At 34.2% G+C, this 21,587-nt stretch overlaps 1 protein-coding gene across 1 annotated transcript; it reads left to right on the top strand.

Annotated features, from left to right (window-relative positions):
* The first annotated feature begins 13,785 nt into the window (after positions 1-13,785).
* Positions 13,786-20,283, top strand: LOC133299054 (polyadenylation and cleavage factor homolog 4-like). Its single transcript, XM_061498455.1, has 7 exons — positions 13,786-14,220; positions 15,491-15,592; positions 15,679-15,939; positions 16,378-17,094; positions 17,589-18,479; positions 18,573-19,121; positions 20,012-20,283. The coding sequence occupies exons 1-7, from the start codon at positions 13,948-13,950 to the stop codon at positions 20,057-20,059; spliced, it is 2,841 nt and encodes a 946-aa protein (XP_061354439.1). The 5' UTR covers positions 13,786-13,947; the 3' UTR covers positions 20,060-20,283.
* Positions 20,284-21,587: the final 1,304 nt, after the last annotated feature.

The following is a 21,587-nucleotide window of genomic DNA, read 5'->3' as shown; positions in this document are numbered from 1 at the left end:
CCAAAAGGAGGGAGAAAGGGAGGGAGGAGTATTGATAACACCTTTTTTTTTACTAACCTTGCAATGCCTTATTTCCTCTACTAATGCAGCTAGGATGGAAGAAGGATCTTCAGGTCTTTTATACCCATCTTCATGCAGTTCTCTGTTCCTCCAAACCCACAAGGAGTTACACCCAGTAATATAGGATCCCTCCAATCCTTAGCAAACCGATTGCTTAAATTTAAGTTAAGGGAAAGCCACTCGATCCAAGATCTAGAGTCGAAAAAGCCTGATGGAAGAGGTTGAAACAGAGGGAGAAGCCAAAATTTTTTTGCCTTGTCACAGTCTCGAAAAGCATGTAAATGATTCTCCACCTTATCAGGGTAGAATGAACAGCAGTTAGACAACCCACTCCACTTAGTTGTTCTGTCATTAGTTAGCATTCTACCATGGAGCATTTTCACATAAGAATTTTAATTCTTTCTTTGCCTTTCCAACTCCAAATTATGTCCCAGCAACTAATGGAAGGAACTATATTTGAGCTCATCTGGTTACAATAAGCAAGTTTGACCAAAGACTTACCAGGATTCCAATTTTTCCAAGCAATTGTATCATCATCTACTTCTTCTTCAGGATGCGGTATTGCAAGAATTTTATTCACCACTTCTGATCAAAGTGGTTTAACAAGTACTGCACATTCAGCCCTCCCCATCTAAAAACACTCTATGATTAGCTTTGTATTCTGCAACATCAGCTGTGGGAAGAGTAAGTGCAATGGAGAGGAGATTAGGGTTAATACCAACCCAATTGTCCTTCCAGAAATCTATCTTCATCCCATTACCAATTTGCCAAATTGTGTTGCTCAACATATCTGGCCAGATCTTACAAAGGCTTTTCCACATATGAGAATCATACGGTTTGCATACAACCTCTTTTAGAAAATCCTTTTTTCTCCCATATTTAGCTATAAGCACCTGCACCCAAAGATGAGATGGAGCTTGAACAAGATTCCAAGTACACTTCTGGAGGAAAGCTTCATTCTGTTTTCTTAGGTTAATGATCCCTAAGCCACCCTGATTTTTTGGAAGTTTAAGCTGCTCTCATCCAATAACATGGTTCTTCTTTGAGAATCAGAGTCTCCCCAGATAAAATTCCTTTGCAGCTTTTCAATCTCTTCACAAACACCTGTAGGCCTTAGGCTATTTTGCATGTGAAACATGGGCATGGCTGATATGACTGATTTAGCCAACGTAAATCTCCCTGCCATAGAGAAGCATTATTTTTTCCAGCCTTAAAGCCTAGCATTGACTCTGTCCATTATATCCCCATAGTGCAATTTGTTAGTTCTACCATGCTTCATTTTGTAGCCCAGATATCTGCCCAAATTTTTTGTATGTGCACAGCCGCTAAACTCCACAATAGATTTAGCAACCTCTGTGGGCACATTTTTAGAGAAGAAGATATTTGATTTAAGGTAACTCACCTTTTGACCCGACATGTTGCCAAATTTATCAAGGCAGCCCATAATTGTCTTGATCTGATCAGAACTGGCTTCTCCAAACAACAACAAATCATCAACAAATAGGAGATGAGAGATGATTTGACCCCCTTTACCAGCTGTCATTGGCTTCCATTCTTTTTTCTCAATAGAGTCAGTGATTAGATGGGTGAGCTTCTCCATGCAAAGAACAAAGATGTAGGGAGATACATGATCTTCTTGTCTCAGTCTCTACTCGGGGAAATACCACCAGCCTTAGAGCCATTCCAAAGAATTTCCAATTATGTTGAAGAAATACAGTTCATGATGAGGTTCACCAAAGACTCTGGAATATTTATCTCTGACAAAACTTTATGAATGAACTTCTAAGACATTCGACCATAGGCTTTTTCTAGGTCAATCTTGATCGTGAGAAAACCCCTCTTGCCTTTCATCCTACTCATTGAGTGGACCATTTCCTGTGCTATAACAATGTTGTCTTGAATCTATCTTTTAGGAACAAAGCTAACTTGTTGGGGAGAGATAAGTTTATTAAGGAGCGGCTTCAATTTCCCCACAATGATCTTGCTAATTCCTTTGTACAACACTGAACAGAGGGCAATTGAACGGAACTGAGAAATTTTGTCGGGTCTTGCCAGCTTAGGAATAAGAACTATGAGGGTTTTATTTAGTTCTCTAACTTCAGCAGGCTTAATCCAAATCCTCTTCACACAATTAGTAACTTGATTCTTCATAATATCCCAGTTTTTTTGGAAGAAAAAAGCTGGGAATCCATCAGGACCAGGGGCTTTTAGAGCATTCATAGAGAAAAATGCCTCTTTGATTAAGGAATCAGAGATAGGATATGAAGGGTAGCTACCTCAGCTTCATCAAGGGTAAGCCAATAGTTTTTAGTTACTTCCCAAGGTCTACACTCATCTTCTTCTGCAAATAATTTATTAAAAAAGAGTGAATGAGCAAAATAAGATTATCTTCTTCTCTCACAATCTGCCCCTCATCATTTTTAAGTTCAAGAATTTTATTTCTGGCTCTTCTGATGATTGTGGTTGTGTGATAGAATCTAGTATTGCGGTCACCATCTTCTATCCATGTACACCTGGCCTTTTGAAACCATAAGGCTTCTTCCTGCTCCAACACCCGGTTAAGCTCATCCTGAAGGGCTTTGTCTCATAGTAGTTAAAAGTGCCGCTAAAGTGGCGTACCCGCAACGTTTGCGGGTTGCGGTGGTCGACCGCGAGAAAAAGTGCTGCACCGCACCGGAAACGAATCGCGTCTGTAGCGGCCGTAACAGCGGAGAAAATCGCGTCTGTCGCGTCTGTTTTGGAAAAATCGCGGCTGAAATGGAGGTTTCTCTCTCTTCTGCGTTTTTAAATGGAGCTCTCCTCTCTCTCTTCTGCGTTACAAAGACGAAGACGAGAAGAAAACGAGAAGAAACGCACGTGACTTGTCCTTTGAATCTGATATGTATTAATAGTATTATAATATATTTTCCAAGACTTTTTACTTTATAAAATGGAGAGCTTTCTCTCTCTTCTGAGTTCTTTTGACCGACATACTTTTGACTCTATTATTTTGCTTTTTTTTCTAGTGTTCTATTTTAATTTTCTTTTCCAGATTTTTTTATTTTATTTTTTTGGCTTCTTCCCCTTTTTTTGTTTTTCTTTTTTACCTCTTCTGAGTTCTTTTGACCGACCTGCAGAAACTGAAAAGTTATTTTGTTTTTTATGAGTAGATATAGCCAGAAGCTGAACCTTTTTGAACCACATATTTTTTGTCCTATCAGCTTCTCTACCTTTTTGACCACATATTTTTGTATCCTATCATATATATATATATGTATATATATAATATATTTTTATATATTATCTTCCTTTTGACCGAAAATCTTTTGTATCCTATCATATATATATATATATATATATATATATATATATATATATATATATATGATAAAAAAAATATAGATAGAGAAAATATGATTGTAATTGTAATATCTGATAGGATAGGATATATATATATATATATACATACATATATATATATATCTTCTCAGATATTACAACTACAATCATATTTTTTTGTATCGGATATATATACTCAACTTATGAAATATATATATGGTGTATCTAGGTTATGTTAATACATTCCATTATTTCCGCAACCGCAACCCGCTATAGCGCTATAGCGTTTTTCAGGGTTGGCCGCAATCCGCTTTTAACTACTATGCTTTGTCTAATTCAGATTGGATGTACTCCGGTTGAATGGAGTTGCTATTTTGATTCTCTTGAATTCTTCTAAGAAGGTACTCTTTTCTCACATGGATACAACCGAAGACTCTTTTGTTCTAGGATTGGAGAGGAATAACCAGATTTCTCAGGCTTTGGGTGATCTTAAGCTGCGGGTCCTAGACAAAGTTTAGGAAGAGGGGGAAAGTGCTGTGATCCTGCCAAGCCATCAAAAATCTGAAAGGTCTTTCCTTCCAGTCTTTCTCTTTAGGAAAAAGAGAAAGAAGTAGGGGGTTATGATCAGAATTGAGACGGGGTAAAGATTTGACTTGGGCTTCCCCAAAAGTTATTCTCCAAACAACATTAGCACAAATACAATCCAACCTCTTGAAAATTCTATCTAGGTGAAGCCACTTAGGCCCCCTCCAGGTGAAAGTTGAGCCTCTACAACCAAGATCTAGCATGTTACAGTCGTTTAGAAGATAAGCAAATTTCTGACATCTGGCAAGGTTAACTGGAGTTCCCCCCTTTTTTCTCTTTTGCTGAAGCTATCTCATTGAAATCTCCCATCATGGCCCAAGGACCCACCATACTACCACTAATTCTCCTTAGAGCAAGCCAGAGGTCCTCCCAGATCTCCTCTCTAGGATTAGCATAAACCACCGTGAGGAAGAAGGAGATCCCATGAGCAGTAGAACAAGAAACATGAATAAACTGACTAGACTTCTCAATGACTGAAACTGTAAAAAAAGCATCCTTCCATAGGAGCCAGATGCCACCAGAGAAGCCAACTGCATCTACCATCACAAATTGATCGAAGCCAAGTTGCTTGATTTTCTTCTTAGCAATGGCACCACTAATCCTGGGTTCCAAAATGGCAACCATTCCAACCTTATACTTCATGATGAAATTTCTAAGGGATGTTTTAAATGATTTTTTTGCAGCACCCCTACAATTCCATACTAAACAGTTCATTGGATAACTAAAGTAGGTCCAGGATTACAGAGAACCTGGGAACTCTCTACCGTATGCTCAGAAGCACTATCATTCATATTGTTCTCCATTTCCATACCATCTATAATTTCTCTATCCGGAGGTACAGCTTCCCTGGGGTATTCATCTCTGTTGGTCTTAGAGATATCCATGTCTGAAGGAACAACATCCACCACACACATTTCACAGATAGGAGAAGAGCCATCAAATTCACTTAAATTAGTAGCAGAGATCTTGAAACAGAGATCATTTTCTATCCTACTAGGTGGAGGATCCTTGATAGGGCAGATAATAGCCTCATGAAAGGGGTTAGAAACAGTTCTCGGTTCAGACAGACTTGTCAAGATACTGGATGAAGGGAGCTCAGAAATCTTGGAGCTCTTTCCCGTTGGGCAAGGTTCAGAGGTGAAAACAAAAGAATTAGTTTTCTCTATCCCCTTAGGTTTGTAGCTGGCTTTACTTATAGATTTCCTGGGTCCTGCTGGTGTCTTCTTAACGCTGTTCTGATGGATAGGCTGGGAGGAGATGCCTCCTTTGTTTTCCTTGTGCATATCCATTTTGGGTCCTGTAGAAGATTTCAAGATCGAATATTTCAAATTGGATGGGCCAGACTCCTTCCCTGTCTCTTTCTTCTGGTTGCTAGGGCTCTTATTATTAAAGATATCAGCTCCAAAAGTTCTCTCTTCATTTCCTTCATTCTTCTTGAGGAGATGATTTTTGGTAAATTTCTTTTTTTGCACTACCATCCAGGGACCCACACCTTGGTTCACTGGAGGTTTAAACACTTCCACCTGGTTAGCGTCCTGATTAATATTTGCTTCAGCTGGTATCACAGTTTCCGGGCATTTCTCAGTATTATGCCTGTATTTACCACACTTAATACATATGAGATATAGGCCTTCATATTCCACCTTGAATGTTTCATCCTCCAGAATGTATTCACCTCTAAGGGGATTAGAGAGGTCAAGTTCTACACATATACGGGCAAACTTCCCTCGGTCCCCGATTGAGGTGGTTTTGTCTACCTTCAACACTTTACCAATCGTATTTCCTATTAATTTCAGAAAAGGAATAACACATAATTCTTGGGGTATACCTGGTAAGCGGATCCAAGCAGCTACTCTGTGAATATTGGCTCTGTGAGGGTTGAAGAATGACTCCCACTTTCTGATTGCAAGGTAGTGACCCATTAGCACCCAAGGTCCCCGTGTTAGTGCTAGGTTGAGGTCCTCCAAACTTGTAAATTTCACTGAGAAGAAATCATTCCCCAAATCTGCCACAACGATGGGTCCCGATTTGGCCCATAAGCTTCAGAGTTTGGTCTTCATATACATGACCCCAACTTTCTTGCCCAACAACTTCACGATTATTGCATTTTTCCATGGGCGTCTCAGCCTCTTTTCGCTTCTTGGGTGCAGCGTATTCTCACTGAACCGTCATCTCCATATATTGTTTGGAAACCCATTTCATCGATTGTTCCGAGACTCGGGTCAAGAGGTTCACACACTTCCTATGCAATATCTTCATGTCAGGCATCGTCTTCTCCCATGGACGAGTTACCATTAGCTCGAAGAGCTTCAGCGAATGATTTGGGTTTGCCAGAAAGAATGCGATCTTGAATATTACCTAGGCTTGCACCTCGATTCGAAGACTCTGGGGATAACTCATCTCCATTCTTAGATCTTTTTATGCTCTTTCTCATTATCTCTTGTGAATCAACAGAATTGCTTGTTGTTCCTCCATGGTTATCGCTTGTCGAAATCATTTCTTTTGCCTTAGCGGAGAGAGAAATCTCGTGCGCGTGTAAGTCACGCGAGTCTAACCCATTAGTCACTGCTCTTTCTCTCGTCACTTTCTTTCCTCCATGTAAATCCATTCAAATTTATAAGAATGTAATGTAAACAAAGATGCAAATGAATAAAAAAACACAGCCAAAAGGCATAAGTAGAGAAGGGCATAATCATCCTTAGGGAGCCGAATTTTTTTATGAAAAGATAAAAAGAATCAAAATTTAAATAATTCAGGCATGACAACATAATAGTTAGATTTGAAAAAAATTCTAATTTTTTTTTTGCCTACATTGTGAGTAATAAAAAGGAAAGAAGACAAATTTATTTTACACAACCTTTTGTTTTTAATTTGAATGTAGAATAATACAAATATTTTATAAATCTGAGGGGGAGAAATCAACTCTCTAACATTTGCCTGGTCACTAGGGGTGTAAATAAGTTAATTTAGGCTAGACTTTGGTTTAAATAGGTTAGATCTGTGTAAAAAATATTGGATCTGACCTGACCTGTTAGCCTGTACAGGCCCCAAATTAAAAGTCTGGCATGACCTATATTTACAAAATAAAAGTCTTGGCCTAGGCCTATTGGCCTGTTTAAGCCTATTAAACATTCAACAATTAAAAGAATAATTAAAATAATATTACTTTATTGTTCAAAATTATTAAAATCATATTTTTATTTATTTTATTTAAAATAAATAATATGATATAGGCTGGCCTGTAGGCTTATAGGTCCGACATGTACAAAAAATACTATGGCCTGTTTTCTAAATAGATTTTTTTAAAAACCTAGACCTGTTCTATTTTACTATTTATAATAGGCCAAATCTAACCTAATATAGACCAGGCCATAGGCTCCTATAGGCCGGCCTAGCCCGTTTACACCACTAGCCACCCATTCTTATTCCTTTATTGTAGATAGAGTGATAAGTGATAACACTTACAAAATATCATAAGTTGTTAAATAGAATAATATTTTACAGTTACTGCAGATAAGTTATCTATATTTACTCCCAAAATGATGTCTTTTTGAGATTGAAAAATTAAATAATTATAATTATAAAGACTATAATAATCTTGAAAAAATTAAAATTACAAAAACACCATAATTTCTGCCCTAAAACGACGTCGTATTAGGCTTACTGCAGATAACTTATCTCGAGTAACGACAGAAAAAACAAACCCTTTGTTAAAAGGAAAAAATATTATATTTTTATAGGACATAAAAATTGTGTCATTTTAATTAAAATTACTATATTTTATTTAATATTTAAATTAAAAAAATTATCAATAATCTCTCACTCTCTTTTTTTTATTATGTAACTGTTTCTCTTAACATAAAACATAATAATTTTGATTAAAATAACACAATTTTATGTCTTTTAAAAGAATAAATATTTTTTCCATATAGATCAGTCATAAATTTTTTTATAGTAATTTACACACAATACATCTATAATATAAAATATAAATTGTTTCTGTAATAAATGCGCACAGTTTTTTTTTTTCACAACAATTACACACAATACATGATATAATTTCTTTCCGTAACATATTAGTAAAAATTATAGATTAATGAGATCTTTTTTACGAGTCTCATCAATTTCCATAATTATAAATTAATAAAAACTTCAGTTCTCAAGAGTTATATTGCTATTTTTTTATAGCTATGCTAGTTTTAATGCATGCTTAATATTTCATAAAAACAAAAATTTAAATTTAAATTATTGCAGATTTTGTCTTATATATAAAATTATAGTATTTGCTTATTATTTATTCCAACTTAAAAAAATTAAAAAGGTAACACTCCATAAAAAATTAAAATAATAGTATAAAAAAAACAAACACGAAATTTGTATTTGATATATATTTAAAATAATTATAAATGTAATTTAAAATTATTTATTATACATAACAATTTCGGGAAAATACATGTAATCAATGAAAATTTTCAAATTAAATGATAAAAATAAATAAGGAATTAAAACTATAAAATTTAGAAGGCAATGAATTCAATTGAATAAAAATTTAGAGTAATTTTATATGTTGTTATGATTACCAAATTTTCTCCTTAATCCATTTCACCCTATATTATTAATTAAACAGACTTTTTGAATGATTTTGTTCTATATTATGTTATTTGGATATACTTTAAATTTATGAATATTTATGGAATTACTAGTGTTATTAATTGTATATTTTGTTTGGATAAATTTTTGTGTCTTATTTTTTTTGAACAGGCTAAACCAGACTTTTATTTTTGGTAAATAAGTCAGGTCACAGGCCGATAATTATTTATAACAAGTAATAGGCTTGGTCAGACTGACACATTTAAACACAGACTTAGCCTTTTAAGATCAAAGTTCGGTTCTGCTCGGCCCATTAACACCCCTAGTAATGACCCTCCGGACCGAGCCCATGTTATCATTTATAACTTTCAACATTTTTTTTTTTTTGATAACATAACTTTCAACATTTTATCTCAACATGGTTTGTTATACTGTAAATATAAGAGGAAAAAAAATCCTGGCCAAGCCCATTTTGCCATCTCTATCTGTAAACATTTTATATCATCGTGTAATAAATGAAGAGTTGCCTCTAAATTGACTTTTTTGAAGTATGTGTATTTGTGACATATATATTAAATAAAAAATTGACAAATATTTGAGTTATTACGTTTAATATTCTAACAAACACTTAGCCACACAAAGATGGGCTTGTTAGACAGTAAATATAAGAAGAAGAAAAATGTGTTGGCAGACGGGTTGGGTCGGTCCTCCTGGTCGAGGCCAATTTGCTATCTCTAATTGTCAACATTTTATGTCAGCATGTAAAGTTATAATATTTAAAAATATTAAATTATGCATGATTTATATTTTGAAATCACATATAGTTTTAAAAAACAAATATAATTATAAGTGTAATTTTACTTTGATTTTAAGTATATGTATTCAATTATTTGGTTTTACTTTCCAATAATTTGACTGGTATTACTCCACAATTCGATATTATGACTAATTCTTTTGATTGTAAGTGTAATAACAACACCGGTAAAAAAAACTCCTTCCATTTGCTTGTATCGTAAAAGTTAACACAATTCAGAAATTACGTCGTTTGACTCGGCTTCTTTTAGTATTTATCGAATATGGACTTTCATTTATCACAGTCTGATTGTTCATTTTGTTTAGATGCTTGTTTACGAAATATCTACAACACTAAATCCAAGGATATTAGCACTACAAAGACGAGTTTGTCACACACACACACACACACTTACACTTGCCGGGCAAGGCAGGTCGAGCCCATTTTATCACACACACACACACACACTAAATCCAAGGATATTAGCACTACAAAGACGAGTTTGTCACACACACACACACAAAGTGTTGCCGGGCAAGGCAGGTCGAGCCCATTTTATCACACACACACACACACACAAAGTGTTGCCGGGCAAGGCAGGTCGAGCCCATTTTATCACACACACACATATATTACTATCTATCAATGCTTTTCATAGTTGCCTCTAAAACGATTTTTTGAGATGTGTGTATTTTTTACATATATATTAGATGAAGAGTTGAAAAATATTTAAGTTATAACGTTTAACATTCTAACAAACACTTTATAGTTGGCAGATTAAATAGCATTAAAATAATAATATACTGCAAAATATTAAATGGTCATTTATTCCTTTTAATTGAGTAATTAAAAAGAATAAATAATTATTTTTTGCTAGGATTTGGGGCCTTAGTATTTGAAACTTTACAAAGGGTTATATTACTCTTATGTAATAGGAGATATATTATCTCATGTTGTAGATACAATTATATAGTAGGCCCCATTATTTATTAAAAAAAATAGAGAAGCACAAAAATCGATAGGTGTGTAGGAAGTTATATTATCTCATGCAACATGAGAGTAATATAACCCCTTTACAAATTAGTATTTACAAAATCAAAATCAGATTTAAGAATTTAATTATAAAATATGAAAAGTAGAATTTTAATTTAATTATAAAAACGTGCCCGGGGGCTAACTTGCCCATTTGATGGGCTGGCCCTTTAAATGTGTTGGATTTTTCTCTTTTTGTATTATTTTTTTAATTTAAAATTTTAATTTATTTTCTTTTAGGGTTATATTAATTTCATGTAATAAGAGATAAATTATCTCATGTCATAGAGATAAACTTGTGGGCTCCACCACCTGAAAAAATAAAAAGAAAAGAAAAGAAAAATGTGACACAGTTATCGAAGGGTGTGTAGGAGAAAAACTTATCTCTTGTAACATGAGAGTAGTTTTTCCCTTTCTTTTATACTATAAATATGTCATTTCTTTTCTTTTTTTGCATTTAAATTCCAAATTTAAATTATTTTTTATTGACTATGCATATATTTTTGTAATTTTAAATATTTTTCATTTAATCTATAATTTTATTTTAAATTTTAATTTATTATATATGTTTTTTCCATTGTAAAAATATCAAATAATGAAGTATTTTTCTACCTATCAAGTTCAAATTCAAATTTAAAAAGTCTGAATTTTAAATATTTAACATTTTCCCACCCAATAGACATAATAATAAATATTATTAATAGGTTTATCAATTTTTCATGTAAAAAGTTTTGGGAAACATTAAAATAGTCTGTAAAATACTTAACAACAATCATTTTTTTACAATGCAGGAGTTTGATGGTCACTAATCACTGAATGATCATTTATTTTTATAGTGATTAAATTTTTACAATTTATTTTTTATAGAAAGATATATGCCATTTTTTTATTTAAACATAAATTTTCAATTCTTTTGTATTCATTGTACACATTTTTTGAAAAATTATTTTTTTATTTTAATATATAATTTTTATATTGGATATACATATATTTTTAAAACATTTATGATAACTTTTTTAAAAAAAAAATACTTGTACGAACACTTTGAACATCCTTTGAAGAAATAGATGATGGTTTTACGAGGGTCGAAGTAGTTCCATCCCTGTCAAACTCATCAATCCAATAATCACAGTAAGCATATCTTTCAAGAACAAATATAAATTAAAAAACAACAACTACAGTGAGAAATAAATTATGTATGGATAGAAAGAATAGAAAGAAAAACTCATCTTACTCTTGCAGGTAGGGGTGTTCATCAACCGATCCAAATCGATTCAAACCGCGGTGACCGAACCGAAAAACTGAAAACCAAAAAATCGAAAACCGAAAAATCAAAACAAAAAAAAAAAAACCGCAAATTTTAATTGGATTGGATCGATTTTTGGATGGTTTAATGAAAATCGATTTAATCCAAACCGATCCAATATATTAATTTTCTTATACCTACTTGGGTCTTTTCCCAATCATATTCTAAAAATTTATAAACCCAAGACCCATTAACCATCAACTAAACCCAAGAAAAAATCTAGTAACATCTCATTAACAAAATTTTATCTTTGTAGAGCTTCATATCTCATTTCCAAAAAAAAAACTATATTATAGTTTACTAATGCTTTTGTATTTCAAAAAAAAGAGAAAAGAATTACAAAGTCAATATATACAAAAGATGTTATTTGCACAAAAATCATAAAATAAATTTTAGGATTTTCAAAAAACCAAAAACCGATTCAATCCAAACCGAAAAAAATTGGATTGGATCGGATCGGATTTGAAAAAAAATTCAAACCGAATGGATGATTATATGATCATACCGAAGGGATTGGATCGGATAATTTTTGCTTTCAAAATCGATCCAATCCAGAACGCAAACACCCCTACTTGTAGGCATTAAAGATATAAAACAAAATGACTTTAAGATAAAGGAGGAATTTATACCGCGTTGAATTTATACCTATCAAATTAAAATTAAAATTTGAAAAATAATGAAAAATATTAAATGCATAACTCTTTTCAATGTAGAAAGTAGTGAGATTTTATTGTATTGTTATTATTATGGCTTTTATTGAATGCAGCAAAATTAAAAGACTCTACACTTTTAAGTGTAGAAAGTAGTAGGATTTTATTGTATTTAAAATTCAAATTTGAAGTGCAATGAATGCTGAACTATTTTCCTATCAATGAATTAATAATAATAAAAATTTCAATTGGGTCTATAAGTGAAAAGAAATTAAGTTAATGAACACAAAGTAAAAAATGCATGACAAAACAATACGTCAGTAAATTTGCCTCCTTTAATATAAATATAGATATAAAGGAAAAACTATTCTCATGTTATATGAGATAAATTTTCTCTCTTACACATTCTTCGATAACCGTGCCACCTTTTTATTTTTTTAGGTGGTGGAGCCCATAAATTTATCTCTATAACATGAGATAACTATCTCCTTTAACATGAAATTAATAAAATCCTAAATATAAATATATAAATATGTCAAACTAAAATATAATTCTGTTACCTAATGATTTCCTTTCAAAAATAGTATAAGATTTGGATTATCAAAGATTTAGATTATCAAAGATTTGATGGCTTTTTGACATTAGTAATCTCATTTTCTTAAATCAGATCGTCAATTTTGTACTAAGGGTGTCTTTCGAGTATACCGAATCAGTATAGCTATCCTTCTTCTGACACAACAAAGAGAATAATTAATTCATAAATTTACTAACAATAAAATTATAAATTATTATAATTTTAGGGTGTTGTATGAAAGTCTTTATAATAGTTTATATTATTCACTTACACATTCACTCATACGATTATAATAGGTTATATTATTCACTTACACACTCACTTATACGAAAGCCCTTTGGGCTTGAAGTATGAATTAATTATTCTCTGGTTTAAGAGTTAGTCTTCTAACCAATAAAGAATAAATTGCTAGCAACAAGTTTGTGCGAAAATAACTTGTTGCTTTTATTGGATTTTTTGAACTCTTTTAGTGTGAATATATCAATATGCCTAAATTTTAGGTGAAACATATATATCTGCTTTTGACTTGTAACCTGGAATGCACTGACACGCGGCTGAGAGGGTACCGCGTCTTGGGAATAGGACGTGATTGTCAGGGTATCACGTTTCAGTAGTCAGAAAAAAGGACGCAGTTGTTAAAGTGTCACGTCCTAAAGTGATTCCCAAATTATTTCAGTACCGCGTTGTTATACATTATATAAGTAATATGTTTGACCAATAAATTATTCCGTGAAAACTTTACGAAAATGAGATTAGTAAGCTCAAAAAGCAAGATTTGATTATTAAAATATATAAATTATCAACCCAATCCTTAAAGGCCACATCATCTTCAAGGTTTGCTTTTGTAACTCTCTCAGAATAAACCGCCTGTTCTGAATGCGAGGCAAAGCTTAGGTTGCCCTAATTGTATGATTTTGCCTTTGGCGCCGGCTTTTTTCCACCTCCTTTTCCTTCCACGGCGGTGGTCGAATGTTCCCCAAATTCAAAACCCTAATTTCAAAAACCTAATCTCATCAGTTTCGATTGGAGCAGGTGCAACATGACCAATGAGATCGGGCAGAAGCCTCCCCCTTCGATTCTCGTGGCTCGATTCAAGGCTTTGCTTAAGCAACGCGAGGATGAACTGGGGCTGAGGGCTTCAGGTGAAGCGTCGCCACCCACCACTGAAGAAATTGTTCGGATTTACGAGGAGTTGTTGTCGGAACTCACCTCCAATGTGAAGCCCATTATCACCGATCTTACCATCGTCGCGGAGCAGCAGAGGGACCATGCCAAAGGCATTGCTGATGCTATTTGCGCTCGGATTCTTGAGGTCTGTCTTGGTAGCCGCCGAAAGTTCTTATCTTTTTCCACCCTTTGTAAACCATACAATCATCATTCGGATCAAAGCTGTTTCAATTTCCCCAACTTCAAATGTCTTCTCTTTCTTCAGATTTTTTTTATTTTTATTTGTTTCACTATCTACTTTTATTGCGCTGTTTAGGAAAATTACGCCTTCCCATTCACTTGGGTTTCACAATTCCGACGATTACTTGCGTTATTTGAGTGGTTGTTGCTCGAAATGACCTCCACCACCATCATCATGATTATTATTATTATTAGAAGTAGTATTATTATCCAACTAAAACAAGTTGTAGCTACTGACCTTTTAAAGAATAGGAATTGTATCATGTAATCATAACTGATTGAAATTCAGAGACGCAAGGATGCAACAAATTCGAATACTTTATTCAATTTCAGGAGATTCCAATGGCAAACAAAAATGAATTAATTATGAAAAGATTCAGGCCTGGCATTTGAAAAAAGTTGTCATTGTAGTTTTGCTGAAACAAGTTTTTTTTTGGCAATCTGCTGAAGTTAGAATATACCTCTACCTCTACATGTTTTCTCACAGAAAATTATCTTCTGCTCTCTCTCTCTATATATATGTGTGTGTGTTTGTTAGGATCATTTTACACCGGTGTTCTTTTGTGACTGAAAGTTCAGTGGTAAAGTTAGTGTGGTTTTAATAGAAAGTGGTTTTTTATATATTCTATGAATGAGTTACATGTGTTTAAACTTTCTCGTAGTTTTGAAATTTTAGGAATTTTAGTATTGGAAGTTCTATAAAAGGGAACAGTGATTTTATAACAAATGAGAATGAACAAGGCAACAGTTGAATGTTAAACAAATTATTGAGAAGATTGAATAATTTTGGTGGGATATGCTTAGTTGGCAGAGACTCTTTGTTAACAATGACGATGCAGGGATAAAGTATTGTGTCTCAACCCTGCGTTAAGGTTAATATTAAGAGATTAACCACCATTGATCTCTCTTATGAAAAATGAGGAGTTTGTTTAAAGAGTTTGGTAAATGAATGTGTATTAAAATATTTCGTAGTTGATAAAAAATGGGAATAAATTATGCAAAATGATGTCTCTATTTGCTATTGAGTTCGATGTATAGAGTGAACATTTTTTTCCTTTAATCTTTCGTTATGTATTTCAGTTAATAGTGTGTAGTAGAAAATTAATAATTCTGGTATTATTGGAATCTCGGATGTTTATATGGTTCTTCAGCTGTTTGAAGCTATCCTTTTCCAGGTGCCTGCAGATCAAAAGCTTCCTTCACTCTATCTGTTGGACAGTATTGTGAAGAATTTTGGCCAGGAATATATCAGATACTTCTCTTTACATCTACCGGAAGTAGGTCAACTAGAGTTGTATTACTATTTTAATTCATAAATCATTTTGTTTTGTTATTGAAATTTGTAGTTCTATTGTTTTCCAAGGTTTTCTGCGTGGCATACAGACAGGTTCGGCCTAATTCGCATTCTGCTATGCGACATCTCTTTGGTACGTGGTCAAAAGTCTTCCATCCCTCTGTCCTACGGAAGATTGAAGCTCAATTGCAATTTTCTCAAGCAATTAATAATCAACAATCCAGTGTTAATCCCCTCAGGACTTCTGAATCTGCTCGACCAAGTAACGGGATACATGTTAATCCAAAATACTTACGACAGATGGAACACTCTAGTTCAATTATGGATAGTGTAAGCTTTTTTCTGAAATCTGTCTTCTATACAAACTATCTATAATCTCACCTTGTTTGTTTGCTGAGCCGACAAGGATGTGTTTGGCATTAATAATTTACATGTATTCACAAAAAAAGAAGAAATTGTTTACATGTAACCATAACTCAATGTAATTCTTGTGGCAAATATCTTTATTTTGTCCATATGCTCAGGATCTCTCTGTTTCCATCTCTCAGCAATTTTTTCATTGAGTCTCCTCGTTAAATAATTTTTAGTGCCCTTGAAGCAGTTAAAGACCTGGATGACACATTATATACTTTTAATTCCATGTCTCCAATTTGCGCTTTCTTCTATGAGAAAAAGATTCTGTTTATATCTGTTAGTATCCACTGCCAACAGAGAGATCCTGCAAACAATAAGATGTATTCTGACAGGGTTTTGGTTTAATCCTAACAGGTTGGAGGTGAAAGGTTGGACTTAACAGGAACTGTAGGTAATACAAATTTTGGCCCTGTAGCTAGTAAGAACCATCAATTTGTGCCTAGTAGGTCTGGAAGATCCTCTTCACCTTCAAGAACTGGACTAAATAGGGCTTCATCTGCATGTATGGATGAATATGCAGCTGACAATTCTGTTGGCAGGACAGTTGAGAGTGAGTCTCCTCATCCTGCAGTTGATTATGGAGTAGCTAAAGCATTAGGGAGAGAAGAAGAGTTGATTGAGTGGCATCAAAAGCAGTTTTCTGGTGATGGTCGGAACAGATTTCAAACTTCCATGACATACAGTCTTAGTAATGGACAACAGCGTCAAAGTCCACGAGCTCTAATTGATGCATATGGCAGTGACAAAAGCCAAGAAACTTCCAGCAGTAAGCCTTTGTTAGTTGAATTGCTGGATAGAAATGGTATAGACAAGGTTTCGACAACATCATGGCAGAATACGGAAGAGGAGGAATTTGATTGGGAAGATATGAGTCCAACATTAGTAGACCATAATAGAAATAATGGTTTCCTGAAACCAACTATTGGTTTCTCCGCGGAAAGGCCTGTTATTGTTGCAGCTAATGCAACCTCTTCAGATCAAGATACCAGGAAGGGCTGGTCTAGTGGGTCTCAGTTTCCTCCAGTGGATGATTCCTCTGTTACAGCAGAAGATGCATTTGCCTCTTCAGCTGTATGTTTCCTCAACTTTTCTCTTTTATCTTTCTACTGTACAGTTCTTTAATATTGATTTATGATATTGCATTTTCCCTTCAAAATGTATGCCTTTGGCATATGTCTATGCTCACTAATCAGATCCTTCTAGATTTAATGATAATTTTCTGGTGATGAGGATTGTTAACTTTGTTTGGGGAGGTCTAATCAAATGAAATGTCTGGCGTTCATTCATACCTGACTGAAAATTGTCCTCTTATTTTTATCTTGTTCACATTGATTCACCAATTCCCAATTTTTTAGAATAAACTACAACCTTTTAAAATTTAGTCACATGATCAGGCATAGCAAATGGCTTTTGTTTGCTGATGTTTTCCTTTTAGTGTTTTGAATTTGGATCACACCTTTTCATCAACATGGAGTTTAGTTTCTTCTTTTATAATTAGAAAGGGAATAGGACTTGCCAATATCTTGCTGATGGATAACGAAATAGATAATTCATATTCTCTGCAGTATGGTCGTGTATCACGGGGTCAGGTGTCTGGATTCCAGAATCAAATAAATGAGAGTCCGGGGTCAGGTCAACATCTAGATGCTTGGAAGATTTCTAATCATCTGTCTAATTCTTCACAACACCTCTTTAATATTAGGGGACGAGATAGGAATCTTCTGATGCCTCCTATTCATAAAATTCCAAATACTGATGTAAACCCATATGGGACTCGACTGGCTGTGTCAAGGATTGTTCCTGGTCTCAAGTCTAACATGGAGGGTCATCTGCCAGTTTTGCCACCATCTTTTGAAATGAGGCCTTCTGTAAATGTGTATACTGCACGTCCGTCCAACTTAAATCCTATATTTCCATTGCAAAATCATGCTCGGACTCAATTCGAATCAATAAATGGTAATAATTCCATTGTGAGTCATGGTCCAAATAAATCTTTGCCTATGCGCGAACAGTTGTTGGACAGTGTTGATAACAAAGATATCAGTAAAGGAAACCGACATCCACTGCCTAATCATCTAGCTGGCCCGATAACATCTTCCCACCGAAATCGTGGACAAGTACCACAAGTACAGTTTCTTCCATCTCAGGATCCAGCAGCATCACAATTTAGTCGTGGGAGCTCTTTGCAAGGACAGAGTGCTTCTATGAGTACACTACCGCTACCTGTTATGCAATTCCCTCCGAGCCAAAGTATTGCAAATAACTCGTTACGTTTACAGGGGGGAGCCTTGCCACCTTTACCTAATTCTCACCTTCCTGCTCCATCACAAATGGTACCTCATCATAATGCTAGTCCTTCGGTGTCAAGTCAACAGCCAACTCTTGCATATTCTAATTTGATTAATTCACTCATGGCCCAAGGTATAATCTCATTGACTAATCAGCCACCTGGACAGGTAACTAGATCTATCATATGTTTTTTTTTCCTTCCACTGTTGATTGGATTGTGAAGCCCAAGATTGTAATTAAATCAAGTTTTATGTTTTTAGGATTCTGTTGGAATTGAGTTTAATCCAGATATTCTGAAGGTTCGTCATGAATCTGCAGTCAGTGCGTTATATGGTGATCTACCCAGACAATGCACAACGTGTGGTCTCCGATTTAAATGCCAAGATGAGCACAGTAGTCACATGGATTGGCATGTGACTAAGAACCGAATGTCTAAAAACCGTAAGCAGAAGCTCTCTCGTAAGTGGTTTGTGAGTGAGAGGATGTGGCTTAGCGGTGCAGAGGCATTGGGAACAGAGTCGATTCCTGGTTTTTTGCCAACTGAGACCATTGAGGTAAAGAAGGAAGATGAAGAGTTGGCTGTTCCTGCTGAAGAGGACCAGAATACATGTGCATTATGTGGAGAGCCTTTCGATGAGTTTTACAGTGATGAAACGGAGGAGTGGATGTATAGAGGAGCTGTATATCTTAATGCACCCGAGGGAACAACGGCAGGCATGGACAGGTCACAGTTAGGCCCCATTATTCATGCTAAATGCAGGTCTGAATCTAGTATAATCCCAGCTGAAGATTTTGGGCTCAATGAAGGGGTATGTGATTCTCATTCCACTACCTATCTATCCATTTGCCTCACTTTTATTATCATCGTAGTTCCACTCTAATATTCTTTGACCCGCAGTTTGATCTTTAGAGCGATATTGATTGACCAGAGTTTTTCCCATCTCCACCTGTCATGTTTTTACTTTTCCATTTGCAAAATGTACGTTATTTTGTGTGTGTGTGTGTGTGTGTGAATTATCTTACTTTTGCAAAATTGATTTTGGTTAAAGTTGGTTTGCAGTGAAGTGATTTATGTTTGGATACTTTTATCTGAAATTGATTTTGATAGAATAAATCTCACCATGAAATACTTAACCCTACATAAAACCATCATTTTATCCCTTCTAGTCAAACAGGTTTAGGGGCAAAAGCAATTTTGATTCAACGCAACCAAACACACAAAGATTAAGTAAAATCATGTTTGTTGTGCTAAACGGGAGTTTGAAGCAACCCAGCAGAAATCCAAACATGCTATCGATCGAACTCTTCCTCAACATGAACTAAACATCAAATTTCTGGAATGTAATCCTATGATTTGTTGCGAGCCAATTTTGCTAGTATTAACCGATGCATTGGATCTCAAATAATGAATGGTCACTAGTACGATGAAACTGAAGTTGATGCTACAAAGGGGAAGATATCATGGTTAATAAGCTTTATAAATATACTAAGATTTGATTGCGACTATACTAGTGGCAACTTTATGCCCGAACAGCACTTGTTAATATTATAAATGCCAAAAAAAGTAGCCTATTTAGTCTTTCTTTAATGATAACGTCTGGTGTTATTTATTTCGTGCGAACTTGTGTACGTACTTCAAGCTGAATCTAGCAAATATTGCAAATATTTATTCTTTTTGGTTTTTCCCATATGTATGCAGGGCACCTATGGAGAAGGCAGTCAAAGAAAACGAATGCGGGTTGACTAGAGTTGGCCAGTTTTGTGCACCGTAACTTGCGAGTTTCCGATTAGTGTATGCTTTTACATATTTTTTCAAGTAGAGCTGAATCATTTGTAATACGCGGCCACTTGCCAAAATCATGTACATGTATAGTAGCTCTGGTTACCTGCATATTTTCTTGCAGTCAAAGGTTATATCTAACCTGCAATTTTGTCGTTCCTGATATTCGTGGTCCCCACAAAAGCACAATATCCATGAACAGTTACTGTTTGTTCACTATGCAGATGTTTTTTTTTTTTTTTTTTTTTTTTCCCATAAATTAGTTTTGCTAGCCATTTCAGTGCCAACGATCCTTTCCTTTTATTATTTTTTAAATTGCTTTTCCTCTTTTATTTTGCTGACCCAATGAATGAAAAAAAAAAGCGGGATAAAATAAAAAAACCTAGTAAATTGATAATCTTCGGGCGTTTAGTCAGTGAGTACTTTTTTATTTCTTCAGTAACTTTTCGAGTATTTTGAAATTCTATTTATAACCCGTTTAACGGTTTAATCATAATCTATATAAATGAGGACTTTTTTTTTAAAAAATATTATCTTCAAAATGAACAAATAAATGTGTATTCTTAAATTAATTTAAAGTTTATCATAATTTTAATTTAATAAATAAGCTGTTTACTTTAGACACGTTTATTTTAAGGGGGTCCTGTCAATCGCGGGCACGATTCACTGTCTACTAATCGGATAAAATATTTGTTTGATGCAGGACCATACAAACTTTTGGTGGTTCTTTTCACAAACAATATTTTTTCTTTTCCAATCTTATCCATATTTTTTTTCTCATCTTCTCTTTTACACTTCCCATTTGTGATAAGGGAGCACTTAGTTTTGGTGCCCTCGGTTGATAGAAAATTCGCTCCTCCTAATCATAATGCCGTTTGTTGAATGAGTTGTGAGAACACTTCCTTTGATTTTTGTTTTGCAAAACAGTTTTTTAGTTTTGAGAATAAAAAGACTAAAAAATTCGTTTGGTAAGACCTGTTTTGTAAAAAATATTTTGAAAACTATAACTGTTTTTTTTTTTTTTTAAAATCAAATTTAGATAACATGTCTGAGTTGTTTTTGTTTTTTGTTTTGGTTTTTAACTTTCAAAAAGTAAAAAAATATAGAAAACAATTGTTTCCATAACTATTTTACAAAATAGTTTTAAGAACAAAAAAATAAGAACACAATCAAACAGACCCTAATATTCTGCTTTTCACATTCGCTTATGTCATAAACACGTGTCATGTGTTAATGGATCAAATTTTAAAGGAGCTTTAGGTATTCCTAGTATCTTCTCATGTGAAAAAGTGATAATGTAATCATATTATTTGATCATAATCACTCATAGATAATCAGATAAGAGAAAAAAAAGTATATAATTTTTAAACGAGTAGTTGTGATCAAATAACATGACTACGTAATTATTTTTTCACATAAAAAAAATTCACTCTCATGTTGGCAACATGAAACCGAGGCTAGTAGGCCTACAACTAGGATAGCGGCTCAATGTTCA

Source organism: Gastrolobium bilobum, unplaced genomic scaffold, assembly GCF_033153095.1.
Source record: "Gastrolobium bilobum isolate Gb01-03AN ecotype WA unplaced genomic scaffold, APGP_CSIRO_Gbil_v1 utg500, whole genome shotgun sequence".
Classification (NCBI taxonomy): domain Eukaryota; kingdom Viridiplantae; phylum Streptophyta; class Magnoliopsida; order Fabales; family Fabaceae; genus Gastrolobium; species Gastrolobium bilobum.
Note: the sequence above shows the minus strand (reverse complement) of the source record. Positions and strands in the feature narration are given on the sequence as shown.